This window comes from Python bivittatus, unplaced genomic scaffold, assembly GCF_059951505.1.
Source record: "Python bivittatus isolate LINGU-HERP-01145 unplaced genomic scaffold, Pbiv_v1 ctg000100_np1212, whole genome shotgun sequence".
Classification (NCBI taxonomy): domain Eukaryota; kingdom Metazoa; phylum Chordata; class Lepidosauria; order Squamata; family Pythonidae; genus Python; species Python bivittatus.
Window position 1 is genome coordinate 3,519,815 of NW_028277038.1, and position 27,425 is coordinate 3,547,239.

General features: G+C 45.7%; 1 protein-coding gene across 1 annotated transcript; it reads right to left on the minus strand.

Annotated features, from left to right (window-relative positions):
- Positions 1 to 6,965: 6,965 nt before the first annotated feature.
- On the minus strand, positions 6,966 to 26,972 carry SLC15A4 (solute carrier family 15 member 4). Its single transcript, XM_007423778.3, has 8 exons — positions 25,566 to 26,972; positions 20,207 to 20,502; positions 19,186 to 19,360; positions 18,293 to 18,382; positions 13,471 to 13,639; positions 11,526 to 11,681; positions 9,460 to 9,618; positions 6,966 to 8,207 (listed from the first exon to the last, which is right to left on the minus strand). The coding sequence occupies exons 1-8, from the start codon at positions 26,145 to 26,147 to the stop codon at positions 8,059 to 8,061; spliced, it is 1,776 nt and encodes a 591-aa protein (XP_007423840.2). The 5' UTR covers positions 26,148 to 26,972; the 3' UTR covers positions 6,966 to 8,058.
- Between the last annotated feature and the right edge of the window lie 453 nt (positions 26,973 to 27,425).

The window sequence follows — 27,425 nt, forward strand, 5'->3', positions numbered from 1 at the left end:
AAATAGGACATTAAAACAAAGCAAAAGCTGAGGTTCCTTGAATATTTTTTTAATGTTTTTTGGGTGGAGAACCAATCTTCTCTGAAGAAAACCCCAGAATGAATCTTGCAACAAGCAGACCCACATAAAAATTGGACAGGATTTGATCACACCATCATGACCATCATCTTGACTTTTTTTGACCATGCCCTAAGGACAGCCCTGTCTCATTTCTGGTGCACCAGTAGGCACTGGTGTGTGCACAGAGATGGATGGGGGGAATTAAAGGGCAGCTATATTACAGCAATGAGCATGAAACTGAGCAAACTCAGGGAGGCAGTGAAGGACAGGAAGGCCTGGCGCAATATGGTTCATGGAGTCACGAAGAGTCGGACACGACTTAACGACTAAACAACAACAATATTACAGGGGTGAAATATTCCCAAGCATTGGGCTTGCTGACACCCAGGTTCTGGAGAAGTTTAATTCAACGGATGGTAGGGTTTCACCACAGTTTATGAATTAAAGCAAAATTAGGACCATCACAGCCGAACCAACCAGACAATTCAGTCTTGGCTGCTCCATCTTTCAAGCTGTAGGCTGCTAGTTGACTATTAACTATGCTCACATAGTTATTCTGGCTTCTCCATCGTTCAAGCTGTAGGCTGCTAGTTGACTACTAACTATATGAGCATCGTTACTCCAAAATGCTTGGCTGATGGAGATAGGAATGCAAACTCTGCTTGTTTTCTCTTCTCACCACCCCCCACGCACCACAAGCACATCTGAAGCCTTCTCCACCAGCGTCAGGAAAGATCTGCAAATGTCTGTAAAACTTAGCTCAACAGCTGGAAAAAGCAATGGCCCATTAAAACAACCCCAAACCCAAACAGCTGCACTTTGCTAACCTCAGAAACAATTCAATCAAATGTGCGCTTCCCCAAATCCAGATACTTTCCGATATTTCATTTCCATTCCGTCTGAAATCTATATAAAAATATTTCAAGTGCTCTCTGCCAATATTAAAAACACTCCAGAAGGCGCACACATGCTGCAATTTTGAATTATTGCTTCTCTGCACATATATATTTTCCCCTCTACACATAAGTCTTTGGTACACAACATTTCTGATGTGTTTTTAAAAGCAAGAATCATAGCAATTTAACAATACTGCATTGGCAGCCCTCACATTTTATGAATCTCAGAGCTGTTATGATTCTTGGAGTACAATTTCTGAATTATTAACCTTTCGTAAATACTTAGCGAGAGCATTAATGGATTTACATCGCCTGGATTCTGAATGCATAGCTGCAGACCGATTAAAGTGTATTATCTCCTGATAAGTGGAGCAGATCACAAAATTACAAGGAAGAGGAGAAGAGACCAAGCAAAAGGCACAGTAAAAATGCCTGCCTTGCCCCGGTTTGCCCCATGCCTCCCTGAAAATATTGCTTGTAGTTAAAGCAAGGTTCTAGTCCTCACGCACACTTGGCATTTGCAAAGCTTTGGGCGAAGTCTTTCGGCACAGAGTCACCTCTGCCTAAAAAGCTTTTTTTTTTTTTTTGCACTAAAAAGTGCAAAAGCTGGCTTGAAACTCAACGTTAAAAAAACTAAGATCAAGGCATCTGGACCCATCAATTCCTGGCAAATAGAAGGGGTAGAAATGGAAGCAGTAACAGACTTCATTTATTTGGGCTCCAAGATCACCGCAGACGGAGACTGCAGCCATGAAATTAAAAGACGCTTGCTCCTTGGGAGGAAAGCTATGGCAAGCCTAGATAGCATATTAAAAAGCAGAGACGTCACCTTGCCGACAAAGATCCGCATAGTCAAAGCTATGGTTTTTCCAGTAGTAATGTATGGCTGTGAGAGCTGGACCATAAAGAAGGCCGAGCGCCGAAGAATTGATGCCTTTGAACTGTGGTGCTGGAGAAGACTCTTGAGAGTCCCCTGGACTGCTAGGAGGTCAAACCAGTCAATCTTAAAGGAAATCAACCCTGATTGCTCATTGGAAGGATCGATAATGAAGCTCAAGCTCAGGTACTTTGGTCACCTAATGCGAAGAGAGGACTCTTTGGAAAAGACCCTGATGCTGGGAAAGATGGAAGGCCAAAGGAGAAGAGGACGGCAGAGGATGAGATGGTTAGATAGCATCACTGAAGCAATGAGCATGAAACTGAGCAAACTCAGGGAGGCAGTGAAGGACAGGAAGGCCTGGCGCGATATGCTTCATGGGGTCACGAAGAGTCGGACACGACTTAACGACTAAACCACAAACCACCTCCGCCTATTCTCAGTGTGGACATCGCCTCGCTCCACTGTTTTGGTTGCACACGGTTCACGTTGTACCTATGGGATCAGGTTTTCACCGATGGAGGTGGCCGCACATCTGCACATTGCAGGGAGCTGAAGCCTCCAGACGAAAGCATTGAACCAAAGGTTTTGAGGAATTCACACTCTGTTGTACAGGCTGCAGGTGAGAAATCTGCAAACAGGCTATTTGCAAAGATCAGCGTTATGAAAAGCTGGCATTTTTTTAGATTTCAGGAGACCCCCCCCCCATCTGTTGGGTAATGAAACCACAAGAGACACAGAGAGAGAAACAAATTCTCTTCTGTGAATTTGGATTTCTGTTTCTGTTTCTCTCTTCTCCCCCAATGAGTTCTTTGTGTCTACCCGGCGATGAACACGGTAATCTTGCATTTCTAACAGACCTATAAGAAGAATGCAAAAATGCAAAACCAAATTCTCATCCAGGGAACAGTCTGCTTCACTTTAATTGAGACCCAACGGGAGATAAATATGGTCGATAACACCACCACCATCCATGAAAGACTTCTGAAGAAGTGGAAACTTCTAGAAAGGGTTAGATCATGTCTTGGAGACTCTTGTTGGCGTTTTTGGGTGGGAGGGCTTCTCTTTACTAAATTTCTTTCTCATCTGGAAGTTTTAAAAATAAGCTAATCTTAGTAGGACAGGCTGCTTTCAGTGAATTATCATTCAGCTCAACATTTATTTTGGTCGAAGACCAGGAGAGAATAAAACCATCCACAAACTGCTTAAAAGTAGAAGTGGAAGAACAGCTACAAAACACAAACTGGAAGGTTGGAACACAATATAATGTTATTAAGTCTATTGTTACCAGTATAAACCCATGTCTCTAGTTAATTGTAGCCCAAACTGGAAGTTCTGTTCTGCATCTCCTTGCCTTCAAAAAAATCATCTATAATTTTCATGATCTGATGCTTAGCTTCACCATGACTAACCTCCCATCCTGTGCTAAACAGATCAAAAATTCTCTCTAGCAAATGAGGTTTAATTTCCTAAACTCTTCTCCCAAAGGTATTGTTTTCTCTGTCCACCATGGTTATCCTCTTCAACTGTCGTCTTTTGAAAAGGAGGAGGGTGACTTTTGAAAGATCAGGATGAGAAAAATGATGGTGTCAACATCAGCGGATGACCAAGATAAAGGATTGGACTGTTAGATTTCATGATGGCACTATTCTATGCCATCAAGCTATTAGCATCTGACAGCCATTAAGGTGCAAATTTTTTCTCGTTGGAGGAATAAACCCTAAATCACCCCAAATTTCCTATTTAAGAGGAGACAGTTACTTTATTACCTAATAGATAGAGGATGAGTGGGTTTAGAGTTAGGTGCCCGCAGACCTCCATAATAAAATATATTTTGTAAAATATAATAGTAATGAAATACACTTTCTGCAAACCGATTCTGGTTTGGTATTGACACCACGGGTTGGGTTCATAGATCACATTAACCTGGCTTAACATGATGGTGGGCAAACCCAGCCATTGTGGTTTGATAATCGTTTATGACCTAGTGTTATGTGGTATCCAGGTCACAATGAATGATTCAGGAAATCATGGTTGATTTAAACAATGGGTGAAAGCAGGAAGCTGGTCCCTGAATGGCACTGATTTCAGTTTGGAATTTTCCCAGAATTCCTCAGCCTGCATGACTGTTAATGAGCATTCTGCTGCCTGGGGAATTCTGGGAGCTGAAGTCCAGACATCTGGAAGCTGCTGAGATTCCAGAGCAACATTTTAATCTTTCTTCTGGACCTTTTTGGGCCCCGGCCTAGAGATACAAGGATCAGATTTTGGACCTTCTAGAGGTGAAAATTATGTCTCCTTTTGTAATGGTATGTGGGAAAGACCTTGGAAGGAGGGGCCAAGAGACGCTGCCAAGGGAATGGTCAGATAAGAGAGGGCATAGCCCACAGCTGCATAATGGATGGGGCAAGAGGCTCAGAAGGGACCCTCCCTAGTTTCTGGGGCTGAAAAGGATACGGGTGGAGATTTGTACTTTCTGACTTGCAAGATTCTGTCAATGTAACTTTACAATAAAGTAGAATTAGCTCATCTGGTCATATTTCCTGTCTGGTCTACCTAGTAAGGCTGACACCTTCCCTAGGGAGCTAGCTTACAGATAAGAGATTTTATGCAAACAGCTGGATGGAGAGGAGGAAAATAATTTGTGGAGGAACCCAGTTGGTCTGTTTTGCCATTTAGCCTAATATTGTTTGGATCCTTCAGCCTTTCTGAGCTAGGAAGAACGGGCCGCCTTGCATAACTCAAGCTCAGGTGCATTGTTTTAATTTATAGATCAGGATCTCTTTGAATGGAAAGCATACATTATGCACGCAGAAAGGTAGCTTCTCTGCCACATGCTAGATTTCTGCTTATGGGGAAAGCCCCTCCTCTCAGCAGTATCAACGTATGAATTCTGAAAGAGGGTAGTTCAGGAACAGGTGTGCTTTCCAATTTGTTGTTGACGGACCCCAAAACTCCGTCTCGGTTTATTAATTCCCAAACTCCTGCAGTGATTAGCAGCTCAGAGAAGAGGACTTAAAACGCGAGCGATGTTTCTGCTACATTAAATCAAACGGAGAAGCCAGCAGCTGAACTCTAAAGCATAAATGATGCATTGCAAGGTATTTCTTTAATTAGCCATAAAGTTAATTGATCAGGCTTTCTGGGAAAGAGAAGGGGGAAGGGGCAGCGACCTAGGATGTGGTCAATCTTTACAAGAAAACCTCCTTTGGGCAAAAATGCCACATTCATCACCCCAAGGGGGTCAGAATTGCAGGTAGGTGGACCTTCCCACATTTACATGCCCACAAAGAATGCCCCCCAAAAAGATAAAAATTACGCAGAAACTTGTAAGGCCTACTTTATTCCTGGGGACAGAGAGGGGCATCTGATCCTGGCAAATTCAACTACAGGTAGTCCTCATTTAGCGACTGCCCTGTACAGCGAGTGTCCGTAGTTACGATGGTGATGAAAAAGCAACTGTGCCGCCAAACCTTGCACTGATAACCTTCGCACGTCTGTACAGGAAAGGAAAACGAAAGCAAGTTTGTAAGCCCAGTCGCGGTTTCACTTAATGAGCGCTTCACTGAATGACCAAATCGCCGATCCCAATTGTGGTCGTTAAGTAAGGATGAGCTGTAGAAGAAACAGAACATTCCCACCAGGGTGTATGACGTACGTCATGTAGTTTGTACAATATTATAAAATACAAGTAAACTGTAAGAACCACGGTACTCAGTTCAGATGGAAGCAACTCCCACTGAAACCAAGGCAGGTTCAAAGGAAAATCCATTTATTGGGAAGTTGTGCACAGTGCACAGCTCTAGAAGCAAATCCAACAGACTTTCCTCAGTGGACTTTTCTTCAAGGCAAAACCCAAAAGCGCAGTCCATTTGTCTATCCATCCATCCGTCCGTATTTCCGTCCGTCCGTTTGTCCATCCATTTGTCTGTCCGTCCGATGGACGGACGGAGGATGGACAAATGGACGGATGGACAGACAGCCGTCCGTCTGTCCATCGTTGTAGCACCACATGTTTCCTATGTCCCAAATTCATTCATTCATTCTCTCTGACATTTTCACCTAGCGACTAACAGATGGCCGAATGTGGAGAGAAAATAAGTAGACAAATGCTTGTATTGTTTAAAATTTATTTACACAGGCTCACAGCACAAGGGTGGTGTAAACAGGTTTAAATGGAGATACTTGATTTTTTAAAAAGAAAAGAGACGGTCTTTCTCCCCTCCCTGCTTAAAAACTAAGCAGCAATTCATTTTTTAAAAAAAAAATTAGACAAGGTTGATTTTCTTCCCTCCAGTGACTCTAAATTCAGTGCAAAACATTGCTTTCAAGGATTGCTGCGTCATCATCGTGGCTGAGATGTGGAAAACGTGAGAGATGAGAAATTGAGAACCTCTTTTACACCCAGCAGAGTCTGCTGAAATGCGCTCTTTCCTTTCAATACCCCATGAAGAACGCTGGGGAACATAGCCCATCCTTTGATCTCAATCTTTGATTTAAACCCCAATGTCTGTCCTCTGCAAGAAAACGTTTCCATTAAAAAAAAAAAAAAACTGAAAAGTCACATACAGGATAAGGATCTTCTATGGAGGGGGAGTCCCAATCATGAAGCCTCATCCAGTCTTATGATCCCCAAATCAGAGAGATTTCTGGCAGCGTTTCCAGTTCCTTCATTTCTTTACAAAGTCCAACCAACGTCGCCCCAAATTGCCTTTCAGTCCTTGAATTTTTAAAAAAATTCATTGTCTACTACCAGTTCTTTAAATGAGAGTATGTCTAACAAAAGGAAAGCAACAGATTGGCTTATTCACAGCACACAATATCTTCCCAAGGTTTCAAGCCAGGCCAGGTCTTTTCTGAACATATACATTCCAAAGGGGAAGGGAGGAAAAGAAAGGGAGAAAGAGGAAGGAAGGAAGGAAGGAAGGAAGGAAGGAAGGAAGGAAGGAAGGAAGGAAGGAAGGAAGGAAGGAAGGAAGGAAGGAAGGAAGGAGAAAGGGGAGGGAGGAAGGGAAGGAAGGAAGGAAGGAGAAAGGAGGGAAGGAAGGAAGGAAGGAAGGAAGGAAGGAAGGAAGGAAGGAAGGAAGGAAGGAAGGAAGGAAGGAAGGAAGGAAGGAAGGAAGGAGGGAGGGAGGGAGACAGAGGAAGAAAGGAAGAAAGATAGATGGAGGCAGGCAGGTAAAATTCTGATGCCAAATCAGTTTCACACTCCAAAATGATTGCTAACATATCACCAAACCAAATCAAACTTCCTCCGATCCCAAAACCTATAGCTGCTTTAAAAAATATCCTTTATAGCAGCCTTGTCCAACTAGGCCTCTCCATGTGTTGGACTAAAAGACCTATGATCCCCAGCCATAAAGTTAGAATGTTGGTGGAGTTTGGGAGTTCTACCCATCAGGAGCGTGTGTGCATATGCGAGGAAGGGGAAACGTTGCTCCATAGCAATTAACAAACACAAGTTGTAGTTCCGTCATTGCCTAAGAATATCTAACCTAGACATTCATCCAGTGGAGAAATGAATATTTTCCCCACCTACCCACCCACCCAAATCATTCCCAAATCTAAGAGACTTCCCTGACACCCCTACCCTACCCCTACACACCACTTGATACAGGATATTTTCCAACCCTCCTATTTAGCCACTAAAAAAAAAAGTTCTTTTTTCAGAAAAAGAGACAAGGAACCCCAATGCGCATTCTCATTCCTTTCCTTCCACGTTTTGGGTGAAAGACTCAGTCGTGTTCAAGGCGAGAGGCCGGAGGGGCACAAATGTCGAAATGTGCCCACTGACGTCATTGCGCAAAGAGCACACCATGCCTCCATGCATCCGATGCACGGAACAGCCGTTCTGCCCGTCTGCCACACTGAAAGAAGAGATGTAGAAATGCTTCTGGGTTGAGAGTTTGTTACTTTGGTTTTCAAAGGCTATTTTCAGATTGGAGGAAAAAGCGTCAGATAAAGGTGGGCACCTTAAAACTGGAACGCAGAACGCCTGGAGAGGAAAAAAATCCATGCTGTGCCTTTGGATGCAGCCCGAGAAATTAGCTCACTAGCCTAAGGCACTCTTTGCTTTAGCAGGGAAATAAGAGCAGGGAGAAGACCAGACCAGAAGTCCATGTCATCATGCAAGTCAAAAGAAAATGCCCCTCCGAAACAGCGTTCCCAGCTCGATCGGAAACATCTCCCGACCCCAAGGGACGGCGTCTTCTGTTCCGGCTCACATCAAGTCCGTCCGCTGAGAGCAGCTGCGTTAGTCCTGGACCTCTGACGGTCGTATTTGACAGACACAATTAGGAAAAGCAAAAGGGTGATGCCTTGGATCACAGCCAGCAGGAAAAAGTAATAGTTTAAATGGCAACCGTTGATGTTACCTGCGAGGAACACAAGAGAGGAACTAAGCAGCTGTCTAGAGAACAGAAATCAAGCAAATTCATTCTTTACAGATGAAGACTCAAGCCTGGGAAATTAGAACTTAGAGTCTAGAGTCAATTATGTGAGATGGGTGGCTATATAGATTAGATAGATAGATAGATAGATAGATAGATAGATAGATAGATAGATAGATAGATAGATAGATAAAGGGAGAGAGAGAGAGAGGCAGAGAGAAAGAGATGAAGGAAGGAAGGAAGGACCAGCCCACCCACCTCTGGCATTTACAGCCAAATCAGTGATTTTGGCCCTTTCAGCCCAATCAACGTGCATTAATTAAGCACTTCCCTTTGCTTAAGAAACTGAGTTTTGTCAATTCACTGCCGATACCCATGTGTCAAGGTGAAGTCCCTTTCCTTCCCAAAAGTGTTAATTCAATTAAACAAATTTCTAATCAGAAGCAAGAACCGCATCAAAAGCTCTTCAACCTGACACTTAAAACAGGATAAATTTCACCTGAAAAGCAGGGGGGCTTAAAAAGGCATCCTTTCTGCTTTACTGATCAGGCTGTGAACGCCATAAAAATCCCTCTTTTTCCCTCACTCATCCTGCAGAACTAATTTTAATGGTTTTAGAGGAACGGCTGGCAATTCAGGGTCTTGCGGATCCGTTAAGGAGAGGATTTGAGCCAACACCATTAAAGGAGGGGTGATGGTGGAAGAAATTTGATCAATTTAGAAAATAATTGCACACAGAGCATTTCTCTTGGCAATGGCTGGTTTTGCTGAATCAGATTCTGGCTTGGTCTAAGAAGGTCCTAAGAGTTTTTATACCCCTAGAAAATTCCCCATTTGCTCATTTTAAGGGGCAGAATGCTACCTATTACTAAGTTGGATCTAGCTCAGCTTTTGTTAATATTTGGGGTATCTTCCTTTTTTTTTTAACAAGCAGGGAAAGGTATTTTTCTGACACCCCTGAATTATTTTTCCAAATTTCCAAACATAGTAACAGGCATTTCTACCAAAAAAAAAAAAGAGTGGGAATTAATTCATGAGGCAATTTGAAATTCCTACTTCATCCTAGCTTGGATTTTCATGGTCTCCTCAAATTGAGGCCCCCACCAAAAAGAACAATGTGAAAAGCTACCAGGGGAAACATTGCTAAAAGTTAAACCTGCAGGCTTTCAGGATTAGTGTTCTGCCTGCATTTTTTTTTTTAAATCCAAGACAATGGATACAAGAGAAAAAAACTGACCTAAATCTGTGTGGTTACTCATCCAACCGATTGATTTGAGAGACACCAATTCCAGGAGTCCGGAGCCCACGAAAGACCCAATTCCAGAAAAAAAGAAGAAGAGACCCATAATTGCACTCTGCATCGATTTGGGAGCAGCAGAGTAGGCAAATTCCAAACCTAAAACATAAGCAGAGACAAACCATGGTGAGTTCCCCAGGCAAGCTTCAAGGAAAAACTTTGGTTTATCTGCCTTGAATCTCCCCCCTCTCTATTTCACTTGAGTGGTGATGTTAGGAGAAGAACTGAAGTCGCTCTCGGAACACTACTGAAAACATGGATTTTCCATCGTTTAAAATGTATTTGCCTTTTAAAATTTGCACTCCAGGTTTTAAACTCTGCTTTATGGTGTTCTCACGCTTGACAGAGATGGTGTGGACGTTGTGTTTGGAAATACAAAACGGCCACCATCTGATGTCCAAGCCTGAGGTACCAGTAGACTCTCCTTGCATAAAACGGCAATCACTTCTCAGCATCGAAGACCTCTGAAAATTCTGCCCTCGTGTGGTCTACACGGAGCTACAACTAACAGATGACACTTCCTGAGCCATCAATCCATTTATTTCCTCCAAAAATGAAGGAGAAAACTCTTTTTCAGTTCATGCTTCTTGAGAACTCAGAGAGAAGCAAAGTCATATTTTCTAAATCTGAATCACACTGGACAGGAAAGAACTTGCTCGCCCCCAGTTGAAAGGATCTAAGGCAGGGTTCCTCAACCTCAGCAACTTTAAGATGGGTGGACTTCAACTCCCAGACTTCCCCATGGCTGGCTGGGGAATTCTGGGAGTTGAAGTCCACCCATCTTAAAGTTGCTGAGGTTGAGGAACCTTGATCTAAGGAATGAGAACTGGGAAACTTCTTCCCATCCAGAACTCTGAGCACCCATTCTTGTCTGCAACCTGCCCCCCCACCCCCCCAGAAAGCCTTAAATGTGCCTCTGGGGCTTCTCAAACAAATGGCCAAATTACAATTCCAGATGTGTCCGGAGGGGAAAAATAATTCAATGTACAAGTGGAAAAGAACAACAGCCACTGTATTGAATTTTAATTAAACCTAAATATCAGTGATATGAAAGTTCTGCTGTGCCACACACCACATTTTAGAATGAGCAGCACATACACGGAGACCTGACAGGACACTCAAAAGTTGCACATCCCTGGTCTAGGGAGATGGTCCTCCTGCAGATCAGATGCTGGTCTAGTTTGCACGGGGATGAAGCCAGCACCTACCAGGTGCACCTCTGAGATATTTGGTTCCCAGACTCGTAGCTGTGATTCTGGAGGTGAGCCACCCGCTAGCAAAAACACACAGCAGGGCACCAGAGAAACCAAGCTGGTCAGAATTGGTTGGGCACACGGCAAGAACACCGCTATGATTTAATTAGAAATCAAGGCAAAATGAGTTCTATGTGAAACAGTGAGAAGCTGGCGGCTTTTTTGTGTGTGTGCGCTAATGAACCCAAAATGTGTGTGAAACAGACCAGAAAATGAGATTTTATGGCCACACATACACCTCCCATTTGTATGTTGCACCAGAAAAGTGGGGGGGGGCGCATGTGTGCGGTTGGAATGGAGAAACAGAGAAGAGAAATCAGTTATAGGCAACGTGGCTGGAGATTGTAGCGGAGAGGCCACCATCTTCAAGGGCGTGGATTGTTTGTTCAAGCAAGGAACTTCCAAGAATTCCACCGGGAACAGCCCAGCAGCCACCCAACAGCCTGGATGCTTCCCTTGCGTGAAATCCTGGTTTGGACCCATAGTGGTTTGTAAGTGGTGCATTTAAGCCTTAGAGTGATGCATGAATCCAGCCAAGGTGGCTTATTCAATGAATCCTGTCTAAACAAACAATGGTTCAGGACCTAGGCCCTGGATGGCCTGCTCAGGTTCTCCAAAGATCGCAAAGAGAGATTTGCCTCCCAGGTGGGCTACCCCTAGTCTTTTTGGCTAGAAAGATACAGATGGAACGAAGATGCTCTAAGGGTGCCTGTTCTCCCGTTACACGCGGTGGTTTCCCCTTTGCAAACCTACCTGCGATGCTTGCTAAGATTTCACTGATTCCGATCAGAATATACTGAGGGACCTGCCACCAGACGGACATGTCGGCTGCATGGTACGTTGCTGTCCCAATCTTCTGATCAATGATTTTGGTCTTTACCCTCTTCAGCCGATCACTTTCCAATATTCCTAGAAAGGAGAAGGAAATGCAGAAGAAATGACCTGCGGTCTGCAAAAGCTGTCTTACGTTCGATCGCGCTTTGCCTCTTTCAGTGCTGAGCCAGCTGCCTGAAACCCGAAACACTGCCTTTCTTCTCGGTCTTCTTTTGGAAGAGCCACGATAACGTTATTTTTTAAAATGAATTTACTAAAACACTGGGGTAAAAAAAGAGCAGAAGAAATGACTACAAAAAGAAGGAAAAAAGAAACAGAGAGGAAACAGGGAGTTTACAATGATCAAGAACTTAGAGGTTCATTATTTCGTTAATTAACTAAACGTATAGGACTAAGTTCGTTGTATTTTTTAAAAAACAAACAAACTAGAAATCTCTATAAATATCATATCCCCACTCTTTACCCTCATTCCAAAGAGGGATATACACAATCACACTAAGAAAAAAGAAAAATCAATAAAAACAGTATTAGAAAACTATTCAGTAAAAACTTTTCTTTCCTCCTTATTTCCCTGGAAGAGAGTAACAACCTATGACCCATTCTACTTGTTGAAAATAATGGAGGACACCAGAGAACGAGATGCTGAAGGAACCTAAAGCCCAAGAAAAGGTTCAAAGGTTATCAAGAACAAATTTAACTGCCTAGAGTTTGGGCAAATAGAATTAGAAATGGAATTTTTGGAATGTGGCTTCACCTTTTGATCCAGGAATAAAGTTCTGCTCGCTGGTCAACCTCTTTGAAAATTAAAAGGGGTGACATACACATCCACGCACACGTTATGTACCCGGCCTGGCAGGGTGGGGTGGGGGTTGGAGAAATGAAGTGACAAAAATCTGCCCCTTTCAGACAGCTCAAAGATCAGCATTTTGAAGCAAAGTGAAGCAAGATCAAGTTTTGCAAGTTTGGAGCTAAGTCTTGGCTGTTTCAAAAGTCTACCGAGTCAACGTTCCACCTGAGTAATGTTAAACAGCATTGCTAAAAGCTGGTGAGATCAGATGTAAAAGTAAGTACCGTTGTTTGTTCCATCTCATCAGTCTTGTTCTCACATCATTTATAAGATACTTAACAAATAATTGCACTTCCATAATAGGCAGCACAAACTCTATCAGGAATGGTTGGTTGTGCAGCAGACAAGAACAGTTTAAAAAAAGAACACAACTCTTGATGCTACTCCACCAAGAACCTGTATGATGCTTTTGGAATCAAACTTAATCAACTCTAAGAAAATTACAGGTAGTCCTCGACTTACGACCATTCGTTCAATAACTGTCCAAAGTCATGATGGCACTGAAAAAAGTGACTTACGGCTGGTCCTCGTGCTTACGACCGTCGCAGCATCCCTGCGGTCACAGGATCAAAATTCGGGCGCTTGGCAAGTTGCAGCGTCCTGGGGTCACGTGGTCACCATTTGTGACCTTCCCAGGGGGCTTCTGACAAGCAAATTCAATGGGCAAGCCGGATTTGCTTAACAATCGCGTGATTCGCTTAATGATTGTGGTCATTCACTTAACAACTGCGGCAAAAAAGGTAGTAAAATCGGGCACGACTCACTGACTGCATCACTTAGCAACAGAAGTTCCAGTCCCAATTGTGGTTGTAAGTTGAGGACTACCTGTATAAAAAACACTTCCCTGCCCAGTTAGGAATTTGTTAGTGGAACCATCAACCATCTAAAACGTTATTATCTGTTCCTTGATTACCACTGAGATTAACACTGTATACATCATTACCTAAAATTATAAGCTATAATAAATTAGAGCAACACTAGAAATCTAATCGCTAACTCCAAAATCCTGTGCTTTACCTGCAGCAAACGCAGAGCACATGACGAAGAACATCCCAAATGCGATTCTCTTCAGCGATGAGGGAAGGAGGCCCTTCCTTTTCAAGATGGGGTCTACCACTTTGTCTTTCAGTGGGATGAGGATGAGGATCAGCACAGCATCAAACATGGTCAGCCAAGCTGCAGGGAACTGGTGTGGGGGGGAGACAGAGATGAAGGGAACAAGCCAAACTCAACAATCTAGTCCTCAACACAGGACTTCTGTTTTGTGCAAATGGACACCATGTTGCTCGGTGAGGAACCCCAACCCAATGATAGTAATGATCAATGTGAGAGAGAGAGAACAGCACATATTCTTTATTTTTTATATTTATCTCCCACTTGTTCTCTAGGAGCTCAAAGCATTAGAGAGGTCTTCTTCTTTCCCTCCAAGTTATCACAACAGTGAGGTTGGTGAGCCAGAAAGAAACTGTCCCAAGGGCACCTAAGTAAGGTTCATGTTTGAACAGGGGCATCAGATCAATCTTCTGACACCAAGCCCAATGCTCTGGCCATAACACCATACCAGATCTTGAATGGCAGAAGCTTGGGGTCTTTCAAGGACCGCAAACAGAAGATTTAGTATTTAGTATTGGTGGGAACAATAAACCCACATTCATTCTTTGCAGTTGCTGAATGACATTTGATCTTCCCTACTTGGAAAATCACTGCAGAGTACAGAGATGACCTTGGAGAAATGATGCAACAATTGTTAGTCAAATAGGAGCCTAGTCCGGGAAAACAGGAAGGGGTGAGAAAGAAACTCAAGATTGCCCTGCCTTGACTTTCTTTGGTATAAGAGGAAGGGACAGAGAAACACAGTCAGGTTTTCAAGATTCTGTTATTATGACTTATATCAATAGAATTCTTGTATTTCTTGGGGATGTCTGTTTCCTGATCTGGTCTACCGAGAAGGGCCGGCAATCATATTCTAGGAATGTAAGTGCCCTGTAAGGTGGCCTTCAACTGGAGGTCAGTCTAGTCCAAGGTCAGAAGCAGTTGAAAAAAAACCAAACTGAATGAACAATCACTGTGAGGCTCGATGATGCAGCTCATTGTTGGACCCTCATTAATAATAAAACCCAATTGCCACGGCTGTAGCTGCAATTCCATTAAATCCCATTAATCATGGAAACACCTGCACCACAAATGACAAATTGTGCCACTCATCTCTGATAAAACAGAAGCTGGTAAATTATTGAAATAAATACAGGCAGAGGTAGTTTCTCAAACAGCTGCTGAAGCCAATGTTGAGGGCAAAAGGATGAGATCAGCTTTCAAAAGTCAGTTCTTCCCCACCTTCCTGCCCCGTCAAGGAAAACAAGAAATCAATAGCTTGGCTTGGCCGATCTGTTTCTCATGACATCACCAAAAATCAAAGTTTCTGAATCTTGGCTGTGGGCTCCCCTTCTGCACTATTCACTGTTCTTCGTAGTTCCTCTCCCTGACATTTCTTTCTGTATTTACGTATTCCCACTGATTCTACCTCTGTAGCGAGAAGTGGCAAAAATGAGATTTCTAGGTATCTGGAATGCCGCTGGGACAACAGCTCTCCCTAGGTGAATTCCAGCCAGTCCCTGTCAAAGTGATCTGTCCTAGGTCCTGAAGGACTCTACAGGTAGTCCTCGACTTAAGACCACCATTGGGACGGGAACTTCTGTCACTAAGTGAATGCAGTCATTAAGTGAGTTGTGCCCAATTTTACACCCTTTTTCCTCCATGGTCATTAAGCGAATCACATGGTTGTTAAGCGAATCCAGCTTTCCCCATTGACTTTGCTTGTTGGAAGCCCCCTGGGAAGGGAGCAAATGGCAATCACGTGGTGCCAGGATGCTGCAACTATCATAAATACATGCCAGTTGCCAAACGCTCAAATTTTGATCCCATGTCTGTGGGGATGCTGCGACAGATGTAGGTCACTTTTTTCAGCACTGGCGTAACTTCAAACAATCATAAACAAATGGCTGTAAGTCGAGGACTACCTGTACTGTTCCTTCCTTTGCAATCCTACAGGGCTAGATATGACCTTGCCCTTCCCATTCAGCATTCCTAGAGGACCCTTCAGCCAAGCTAAGGCAGGACAGCGTGATGGATGTTCCTTCAAATCCTCTCTTCCTTTCCTTTACCTCCCTTCCCTTTGCCACAAATATTTTTGGCCCAAATCCCCATTGCTTTCAGGTTTTGTAGGGCTTCTGCTAAATCCTTGGCGCTAGCCAGCCAACTGCACAGAAGCTAAATAAATCCTTGCAGCACAGAGATTAAAATTCCCCCCTCTCCAACACGTAGAGACAGTAAACTCATTAAGTAGCTGCCTTCATCAACTCAAAGCAGGAGTAGAATTACAGTTTCATGAGAGGTCGTAGGTTCAACCATAAGCACACATGGTCTGCACATAACAATGGTTCCTAAAACAGTTGTTTACAAACATATTGCCTGGCTCTGCACTCATCCTCTCTTTGTTGCTTCAGGCCCTCTGAAGTTGCCCTCAGTGGCACCAAACTTTGCTGTACCCTTCATTAAAATTCCACCCTGCAAGATTTTGACCCGGGTCAACTGAGTCAAAGCAGATATACCTCAGCAGCTCACAGAACGTTACTCCTTCCTCCGTAATCACTGGAAAAGTTCAATAGGGGAAAGGTGAAAAGTCCCAATTAAGATGGGAAAGCCTCACCAGGATCGTCGATGGATTTTTTGAAACACCTGATTACTATAATGATGAAATATTCATCGTGATAAAGATGCCCCAAGTGCACCAGGAGTGCTGAAATGGGTAGGAAGGTGGGGATGTGGGGGTTCCACTGATATAGCAGGCATTCAAATGTGTTTCAGGGGTCGGGGTGAGGACATCTCAAATCAGAGATATTTTGCCCGCTGGTTTTGTGGATGGATCTCTGGGCTTTCAAGGACATGGCTTCAGTGCCGCCCTGGTGACACAAATGAACACGCGGAAAGGCATTCTGGAAATCTCCTACCTTTAGCAACAGAAGCTTGATGCAATTGCTTCAGCTAGCTAGAAAACACCTGGCCAATTCAAAAACCATGCATTCAGAATTTTGGAAAGTTTCCCTCGCAGCTTAAAGTAATATAGTGTCGGAAAGGGATTTCTTTCGAATTGCTTGGAATGGTTCAGTTCTTTAATAATAAACGGGTTAGCCTTCTGGATGAAAAACCTCTTTATAAATATTGTATTAAAACCATCGTGCAAAAGGATGCCTGTGACCACAGTGTTTCCAAAAAGATGGCATGAACCAATGTGAGGAACTACCTGGAACAATGTTTCTCAACCTTGGCCACTTTAAGATGCGTGGACTTCATTCCCAGGATTTGTCACAACTTCGAACAGTCGTTAAATGAATGGTCATAAGTCGAGGACTACCTGTACTGTTTCTTTCTTTCCAATCCTACAGGGCTTGATATGACCTTGCCCTTCCCATGAAGCATTTTTTAGAGCAGTCTCTCACAGGACCCTTCAGCCAAGCTAAGGCAGGACAGTGTGACGGATGTTCCTTCAAATCCTCTCTTCCTTTCTTTCCATGCTGGCTGGGGAATTCTGGGAGTTGAAGTCCACCCGTCTTTAAGTTGCCAAGGTTAACAAACACTGACCTAGACAGAACAGCCCCACAACTTGCCAGATTTCTGTGCCTGGTTGGGAAACCAATAAATTACTTAATAGCTCACAGAAACGGTGCTAAATTCAGATATACAACGGAACCTCGGTTTACGAACTTAATTCGTCCCGTGACTAGGGTCGCGATCCGAATTGGTCGCAACCTGAAGCAAATTTCCCCATAAGGTTCAATGTAATTACCGTTAATCTGTTCTGGCGTGGAGGACAGGGAGGCAACTATTGCTTGGAGGGAGAGTCCCTCTCCCTACGACCACGTGTCAGGGGCGGAAAAATGGCCGTGGACCACGTGTCGGGGGCGGAAAATGGCCACGGACCACGTGCCAGGGGTGGAAAAATGGCTGCGGACCACGTGTCAGGGGCGGAAAAATGGCTGCGGACCACGTGTCGGGGGCAGAAAATGGCCGCGGACCACGTGTCGGGGCGGAAAATGGCCGCAGACGTGTCACGGGAGGGAAAATGGCCGCGTATCCTGTTCGTACCCCAAGGCGGAGTTCGCAAACCGAAGCAAAATTTTGCGGCCGGAGCTGGTCGTAATCCGAAAAGTTCGTTAACAGAAGCGTTTGTAACCCGAGGTTCCACTGTAGTTACACGGGGATCTTGCTTTGTTCTGATGAAACCTGTATCTTTATTCCCAGATATATTTTGGGAAGGGGAGAACTCCAAGTCTAACTCCGATGCAGCAAGCGCAGGCAACCCCATGCCACGTGGAAAGGCAAGGGCAACACATCAGCAGGGACAAAGCATTCAGGTTCAAGCCATGAAACCCTTTCATAAGTCTAACTCACCCCTTTGTTAAGAAGGGGAATGTAAAGCGGGCCTCGAAGGAAAAGAAGAATCCAAACGGCCAATTTATACAAAGGACCTCACAGCAGGGGTGAGAACCTGACCCCCAGGCGCGGCAGAACTACAATTCCCCAGCAGCCCCAGCTAGCAGGAATGATGGGAGTTGTAGTCCAGCCACATCTGGAGAGCCGCGGCCTCGCCCTCCTGTCCTTGCTGTGAATCGCTGCCGAACAGACTCAGATGGACACCGTCATGGTTTGAGGATCTGGGGAGAAGAGGCTGAACTGGTTCGCCTATTAGCAGAGAGAAAACTGGCACTGCCAACCCCCGAACGCAAGGGCTGGAACAGCCAACCCCGAAATGGGCCCATCGAGAAATCTCTCCTTTGCTTACCGTGTGGGCTTTCATGGTGCTGTTCGACACGCTGTTGGAAAACTGTGGAATTCTCAGATGGAGGCTTTGGAGGACGTACGTGGTCTGCATCTGTGAAGTTAAAAGGAATTATTGCTCGGCTCCACCGGCATGCAGCGTTTACAAAACCCAGAAGGATAAACCCTTCTTTGTAACAGCTTATAATCAGCTGACCAATTTTAGCCCAGACAACTCATCCCTGAATGAATCAATGCATTTCTTCCATGGTTTATTCATCCAGGGACTTCTAAAAAAGGAATGATTTGTTTTATCGAACATTTATTTATTAAACGTATATAGCCGCCCATCTGAACTATTATTTTTATTCAGCTGATATGCCCACCCCACTCAGACGCATGACTCCGGGCTGCTCACAAGGATCAAAAACAATAAAAGAAAGATTAAAAAGCACCCTAACAAAAGAATAAATAATATAGCTGTGGCCTGTCGGCCCCCATCTCTTCCACGCGGCACTCTGGACTAAATCCATCCTGCGATCCTGAAGGAGCGCAGCACCAAGCAAAGAAACACATTTCTCAGCTTTTAAAACAAATCAAGTTCCTAGCCCTTATGCACAGAAAGAAAGCCTCCCAAATGGGCATGAGCAAAGCCAGGGCCATAAAAGAGAATTTTCCCAGAATATGGATTGATTCCAGCGGTCTAACTGGAACTTTGACCAACTGTGCTAGATTAGATCCATGGCCTAGCTAATTCAGTCTCCTGTTTTTGCAAAAAAATAAAAATAAAAATAAATCAGCAGTTGTGCACAGACCCCCATCCTGGTCAGGCTAATATCTAATTTTCTCCAGATATTTTGCAGATAGGTTGGGCTACACAGAAAATAATCAAAACATAACCACAATTCATCCACCCACCTGAAAATAGACGGTCCAGTACGGAATGAGAGCCAAGAAGACCGGGATGATTTTGACTAAGGCTTTCACGTCTTCCACTTTGTCTTCTCGGAAAGGACCCCCGTGAGAGGCTTTGGCCGCCTCGAAAAGGCTGTCTTTGGAAGGCTGATGCTGGGGAAGTACCCCTTGAGTGCCCCTTTGAAAAGAAAAGGAAGAACTATTCTGTGGTTTCCCCCAACGGCGCCACCCCAAGGCTGTGGATCTGGTGTCTTTTAAGCATGTTGGGGCTACCAGGTCCCAAGGGGAATAGTCAATCTATTCACGGAAGGGTGGAAGGGGACATACTGTTTTTAATATTGCTCTTGGGTCACGGAGAGGAAACCATGCGAGCACCGAGGGTACAAACCAAACATTTAAAGCCTTTCAAATTTGGGGAAGCTTTTTCTTGAAAAATGTCAAATGCTTGCATGAAGCTTATCAGGTGCTCTGCACACTTATCTGGTGGGAAGAGGAGGGAGGGAAGGAAGGAAGGAGAAAGAAAGAGAGAGGAGGGAGGGGAGAGAAGGGAAAGAGGGAAGGGAAGGGAAGAAGGAGAAAGAGTGGTAACGGAAAAAGGGAAGGGAGGGAGGGAGGGAGGGAAGGAAGGAAGGAAGGAAGGAAGGAAGGAAGGAAGGAAGGAAGGAAGGAAGGAAGGAAGGAAGGAAGGAAGGAAGGGAAGGGAAGGGAAGGGAAGGGAAGGGAAGGGAAGGGAAGGGAAGGGAAGGGAAGGGAAGGGAAGGGAAGGGAAGGGTCCTGCCACTATAGAGTAACTGTCCATCAAAATTGGAAGGTGCGGTTTCAAGAACCACAAAAAGGAAAATAAAGGCGCTGCTTGAGGCTACACGCAAATGCCTATTAGAGGCTGCTGACTTTCAAGACCCGAGAAAGTTGGTTTAACAGAGCCCTACCGCAGATACTAAGCATCTCATACTTTCTGCCCGCAAACTCCTGCTTTACCCTGCCTCGGCCCAGCCTCCTGGGGGAAAGAGCTCCCTTGACCCACCTGTAGCTGGAAAGCTGCGCCGGCTGTTTTCGGCTGCAGCAAGAATAAGCCAGGATCCTGAACATGTCGGTGAAGGCGCTGCCATCAGGCGGCTTGGTGATGAACACACTCTGGCTACACAGGAAGACCACGAAGGAGACGCCGATGCAAACCGTCGGGATGATGTAGCCGATGGCGAAATCGACGTTCTGTTGGATGTAGGCGATGCCTCCGAGGGAGAGGATGGCTCCCAAATTAATGCTCCAGTAAAACCAGTTAAAGAAACGCCGGGTGGCTTCTGGACCTTGGTCCTTCACCTAGAAGAGAATTCACCCCCCCCCTGTTAAAATCGCACCTAAGAAGTTATCGACTGTCCAAGCACCCTTATTAACCACACCGTTCTGCCTTTAAAACGGGCTCCCTGCAAACTCTTTGGAGCTACAGAAGAGAGGAGAGGAAGCGAATAAGACAGAGGCTGCAGGTCGGAGCATAGGAACTGCCTCATCTGGGTCCAAGCCGTTTAAAAAGTACTTAGCTGAGACGAAAAACGCGGCAAAGGATCCAAGATCACCTGGGCAAGGGAATGAAAGCCTGCCTGTCTTCTCCCCCCCCCCCAAAAAATCTTCAGGACAGCCATCAGGGATCCCCCCCTTCCCCAATTACCCCCTCTTTCTGCTTTTTATATGCCCAGGGAGGAGAAAGATTTAAGAACGTGGGAAGTAATCAGATCAACTGCATGGACTAAATTCAACTTGAATTCAGCGTATATTGTATTAAAAGGTGTAAACTTAAGTGGTAGCACGCTGACTGTAACTTTCAGTTGGGGTCCCGCTTGCTTTTCACAGATGGTACCCCGCATTTTCCACTAAGCCAAGCTTTTGGTCTGAAAACGTGTGTGCATTTTTTCCCCCAAAGAGGTTAAAATGTCCTGAGAATGGAATTGCACCCGATGCCACATTTCTCAGATTTGTGCTTCACCATCCAAGGAGGAGTTCCTAGGTTCAGTTCGCCCCGGATCAATCGGTACATTCGATTCTCAACTGCAGGGCGTGTGCTCGGTTTTTTAAAAATTCGTTCCCTAACTTTCAGGCTGTTCCGCCCCTTTGCAAGAGAATGAACCTGAATTATGACAGAATTCTTTTTGTTTTATGATTAGCATAGGTGGCTCCTTGCAAAGATTCAAAAGTAGGGGGTTTTGTCCCTTCTTCCAAAGGAGGGTGGGTACGGTGCAGAGACAACGTGAGTGCAAGAAAAATCATACTGGGGAAAACACTGTAACCAGTAAGCAAGTAAAATGATATTACGATGCACCCCGTTCTTTTTGATGGAACAGTTCAGCACGCAAGAGCAAACGCCTTGCAAACAGCAATCCAGCATGTCAGGGAGGAGAAAACCAGACGAGAAGATTTTTTTTTTTGAAGTGTCCTCTTTTTACGCAGATGCATTCGCTCTCTCTTGAAGGAGCATTTCAGTCACAGGGGATTCCACCTGCAGTGGGAACATTTTACAGATCAGGCATCGTTTTACTATCACGGGGAGGAGACGAGAGATATTTCAGGAAGCTTCGAAAGAGCAGGTGCCCGAAGCCGCCTCTATAAAAAGAAACTGAGAAATGCAAAATAGAATTCCATCTGTTCAGTCTGCGAAAGAAATAGGTAACAGTTTCTCAGGGCATCTCCGATTGGGAAGAAGAGCCATTTCCACCCAAACTTCATTACAGGAATATATCCATCTGCACAGACACGCCCTCGGCCCATTTTTCATGACTCACTGGGGTTCTCTGACACAGCTGTGAATGAAAAGCACCATCTCAAAAAAAAAGGAAAGAAAAGAAAATTTCAGAACTCTCTTCCTGCAGCAGCTGACTCATCCAGGGACTTTTGCTGTGCTTTCGTTCAATTATACCATCCCTGCCTGAACAAAGCATCTGGAGGAAGCCAAGCTCCTTAACTAACCGGGCTTGTTCTTGACCTAATTAAAAGGTCCAGTTTCTGTCTTGGAATCTGTGCCAACACAGCTGGACGAAGACCAAGCATGGCACCGCTGGTATCGTTTCTAGCACTCTTTCTTCGAGTTTGCTTAAAGCCCTTCAAAGAAGAGGAATCCTGTGTGGTTTGGGTATATGTAGCCATCTTTCCCTTTCATAGCTCCCCAAGATTAGGGATGTGCAACTTTGGGGGAATGGCATTTAGTTTTGTGTAGCATATCAGCCCTCTGGACTCTCTGTATATAAATCGTTCCTGGAAAATCAGGTCAGAAAGAAGATCTAGCAAAGTCTTCTCCAACGTGGTGCCTCTTGCTATGTCAAACTCTTTACCACCATCTTGAGTTAGCAAAAGATGTTGGTCAAAAGTTAATCCGGCAGGAACGAAGCGTCCCATTCTTTTGCGTTGGTCCGGCTCCACTTGGAATATTGTGGTCCATTCAGGGCACGATGCTTTAAGAACTCAGACAAAATGGAACAGATTCAGAAAAAAGTCATGAGGAGGATTATGGAATCACACATCAAGTCCTATGGAGAGACCTTGAAGGACACTGGAGTGTTTCACCTGAAGAACAGAAGACTGAGAAGGAAAGGGTATGATGATATCCTTCAGTGCCCTAGAAAATGTCACACAGAAGAAAATCAACCCCTGTTCTTTGTACCAAAACACAGGTCATGGGAGAAAGGTGTTAAGTTACAGTATAGGAAATCAGATCCTGATTGAATATTAAAGAAAATGTCCTAACAATAAAGCAGTAGAACCAATGCCAAGAGAAACGGTGGGCCCCCTTTGCTGGATATGTTCAAGTAGAGACCAGACACCAAGTATGTTTTAATTTGGATTCCTGCCCTGAGTAAGAGATTGGTCTGGATGGCCTCAGTGATCCCTTTTGACTTCATTTTCTGTGATTCTGTATCACATCCAAAGAGCACCACATGCTAAAGAAAGTTCCAACATGTGAATGTGGTGTAGGGGTTAGGATCCTGGACTAAGACTGGGGAAACCCAAGTCCACCACAACCCTGGATGATGTTTGGCAGTGTTTAAAAAACACACTTCCCCTTGTTCCTGAATTAATTTATTATCTGGATTCACACAATGCCCTGAACAAGAAATCAGCCAAAATGCCAAACTACAAGAACTAACCAGGGTTAGCCAAGAGCAGCCCACTGTACAAACATATGGGCCTTCTGATCCCACCACATGTATCCAGTGACTTTGGGCCAGTAATTCTCTTCCCGTTCAACCAACTACGCAGGGAGGTTGTTGTGGGGCCAAATTAGAGGACATAATTCCTGGCTTGAGCTCCTGGAGAAAATGTAAGCTATAAATGTGCTAAGCAAATATACAAGGATTCCCTTGACCATAATGAATCAAGAACCTTCCACACCCACAGTGAGATATAAAAGGCTATTTTGCTTCTTGTCTTTTGCCAGTTCTATGTTTCAGGTTGGTTTCGTTTCCTTGCAGCTATGACAGCCGAATTCAGAACTGCAAGAAGCCATTATTAGTTTTTAAAATCAAAATGTGTCAAAGAGGGGAACAGGAAACAAACCGGTTGCAATGACGCTTAAAAGAGGAACTTGAAAACAGCTGGGAGAACAAATAAAAAATCCTTCTTTTCAGCATGTCAGGATGAAATCACTACGTTGCTTAAGTTGGCATACCTGGAACAGAGTGTAAGCGTGTCTCGTGGACGCAATTAAAGCAACATCAGGAAAATGAAAATAGCACTGCGTTTGTTTAGATTAAAAAAAAAAAAACAGTGATGTTGTGTCTTGACAAACTTTGGTTTACGTCTCAGGCCAACAGAGGAAGTTGATGGATAGGAAATAGGTATTTGATTTCATATGCTATTGACCGGGTGCCATGAAGTTGGTGTTCACTCTCTGTGACCATATAGGTAGATCTTCTCCAGAAGGATCTGTCCCCAAGCAAATCTTCCAATGGTGCCCCCAACATCACTGTAACTGAGTCCATCTGCCACGCTACTGCTCATCCTCTTCTTTTCTTTCTTTCTACCTTTCCCAGCACATATTTTTCAGGCTGTCTCTACTTTTTCCCATCTGGTGCTATCCAAATGACTTTGACGACAACTCCCATTATCCCAAGCCACAGCCATTTCAGGCTTGTAGGTCTGACAGTTGAAACAAGCCAATCGTAATGATGTAAACATGGCTGGGAGTTGAAGTCCACACATCTTCAAGTTGCCAAGGTTGAGAAACACTGGTCCAACTCAAAGCAAGATAGAAGAAACACCTTTGAAGGACAGAAGGATTGAGAAGAACATACCTAGTATTTCTTTATCTCAGATTTTGTGTGTTTTCTTCTAAAGCAAACAAAAGACTGGCCAAGATCATTAGTTTCTGGAGGTAATGTACTTGACAAATCTCAAGCAATCTGGGGAGCAAAGGGATCCCAGCATTCTTGAGACATCAATTCACATCACATTTCAAAGATGGCATATTTATCTCATTCATTGAACCTAATTTTTGAATCTTCTTTCTTAGCCCTTCCCTTCCAAATGTATCTTCTCAATATGAGGAGCCTTTCAAACAAACTCACAGAATCTCTCAACCCAGACAGAAGTTTGGTGGTGAAGAGGCAAGGGGGGAGAAGTTGATAGAAGAGCCACCATGGGGACAAAATGTGGGGGGCTAATCTCAAAACCCAGAAAAGCCACAGGTTATATGAGGAGAAACAAAAACAAGAGAAAATCCATATCTTAGCCATCAAGCCCAACTTTGCACGTAACACACCCACAAAACCAGAGACAAAACTGAGTTGATCAGGGTGGTCTCACAGTTCAAAACAATCACTGCTCACCATTTGAAAGGCAGAAAAGTTGCTAACTATCATCTTAGGCCATTGCTGCATTTAGCTCACCCGTTGTCCACCCCAACCTTCCCCAACCTTGCTTGGAAATTGACCACTGCGGCCAAATCTATGAGTTTGGTGGGTCCCATCAGGTTGGAGAAGGCTGGTCTCTACTATAAGCCACCATCTTCCAGACACTTCTGCAGCCCTGCCTGGAAATGAGCAGGATGATCCTAGATATCTAGAAGAAGAAGAAACCACCGAGTCTCCCCTTCCCCGCTCCAATTAGTGCAGAAGTCCAAATAAAAGCACTCAAGCTGAGGATGGTCCAACCTCTAGTGGAACCCACCTCCTTAAAAAACTACCTGGTTTCCCACTGGACTATGGCTGGACTATGGAGGGACCAGATCTCCAAGAGAATGCCAAGAAGAGCAGAAGTTCAATGGCGCCGCCACCACCACCACCACCTAAACCAACTATGGGACAGTCATGAAGCTGTATAACCTGTCTGCTTGGCCATCCGTTTGACCATCCCACCCAAGATTTTGTAAGAGAACAAGATAACGAAGGCTACTCCACCTGATCAGCTCCGAAGGGGGTGATGTTGGCCTTGACGGAGCCCACGCTCAGCCCAACCAGCACCAAGCCGACAAAGGAGGCCACGAGACAGTACCGCGTGGGTCCTTGGGACGGGCACGGGGCAGACGTGGCGTTACTCTCCAGAGGCGATGAGCAGTTCTCAATGGGCCACGGATGGAGCTCCCCGCAGAGCCACCGCCGGGTGGATGAGACGGCCATGGCGGGGAAGGCCAGCATGCCCAGCAGGTAGACCGCCATGCTGACCAAGATGGTGGGGAACTTGCCCAGCAGGGCGTCGGCCAGCCAGCCCCCGAAGGGGGAGACCAGGTAAGTGATGCCCATGAAGAGGAGCAGGGCTTGGCTGGCTTGGGCCCCCTCCCAGTTGTAGGGGATGCCGTTGAGGAAGAGCACCAGGTTCGAGGTGATGCCGTAGAAGGCCACCCGCTCCAGGAGCTCGGCCAGGAGCACCGCAGCACACGCCAAGCGCCGCCCATGGAACAGGTTGGCTGTGGGCGAGGCGGCGGGGGACCGAGCGCTGCCCCCCAAGAGCAGGCTCCGCTCACTGGATTCAGCCTCTTCCATAGCTGGGCGGCCAACACCTTACTCCAGGTTCAGCCTCTCCTCTAGGGTGACTCGGTGGGTAAAGCAATCTCCCCCAGCTCAGGATGAGGGCGTGGCCCCCACCTGGGCACCCCCTCCAATGCCCCCCCTCTTCAGGATCCAGGAAGCTCTGGGGCTCCTCTACCCCCACCCAGTTTTGGCACCCTCCAACCTTTCCCCCCCACTCAAAGCAACTTTCACTGTCCTGGAGTGCTCAGATGGCCTCTTGGGAGCCGAAGGGCGAAGGGAGCTGGCTTCCAAACTCTGCACCCGCCCCGGCGCCCCGAAACTTTTAAGCTCCCCCCTCTCGCAAGCCCAACTCTTCCCCAGGCGGGATTCGAACCCGCCACCTCCCACTCTGCCGAGGCCGCCTGGTCTCGGGGGCTCTTCCGAGCCGCGCCGGATCCCCCCACCCCCTAGAAAAGCCGGGCGCGGGCCGCCGTTCTCAAACCCTTCTCCCCCTCCCTCCGCCGTCTCTGCCGGCCGCAACTTCGCCGCCGCGCTGGAATGCCCAGGTGGTTCTGAGCCCGCCTCTTTCGGCCCGGGCCGCGCCCGCTGATTGGCCGCCCGCGCCGTCGCTCGCGCCCGGAGAGAGAAGGAGGCTCTTCCCGGTTCCCCTTTCACGTGGTTCGCTGCAAAAATAAACTCAAAGTCAGCGCGTGCTGTGGGGGGGCCCGGAGCAATTCGGAGCCCGTCGGAGCCGGAGGCTACTTTATTCCAGCCCGCAGCGCCTTCCCCTCCGCTTTTATTCCCTCGGACTTTTTTCCAAGACGGCCGGGCAAAGAGAACGCCCAAAGCCCTGGTCGAGTCATGGGTTTTTATCACGTGGAACGATGTTGCAATGCTCAAGCACGCTTTGGCGGGGACGGCGTGCCGTTGCGTGCGTGCGCTTGGCTCCCTTTGCACGCCCGGGTGTTTATTTCTGGCCGGAGCGGGGCAGCTGGTCTTCCCCCTGGCTGCGCGGCTGGGTCGTCCTGGCTCTGCAAAGAAGCGAAACTCCCCGCGGGGCTGATTCGTTTCTTGCTGCTTAGCGCAGTTTCCTCTTCGCTGCCCGGGTTTGGGCAAGGCGGGCCCGGTTTCGGGGTGTTCTGAGGATGCAGATTCCAGAAGCGTGTTCACATTTTAGCAGGAATACAAGTCAGGCAGATGAGGCCACCTGATGAAAGCCCTAAGGCTGGGAAACCACGATATAAAACCTAAAAAGTATGTGCAATAGACGGATGCAAACATACATACGTGTCAATGGACAAGGTTGCATAG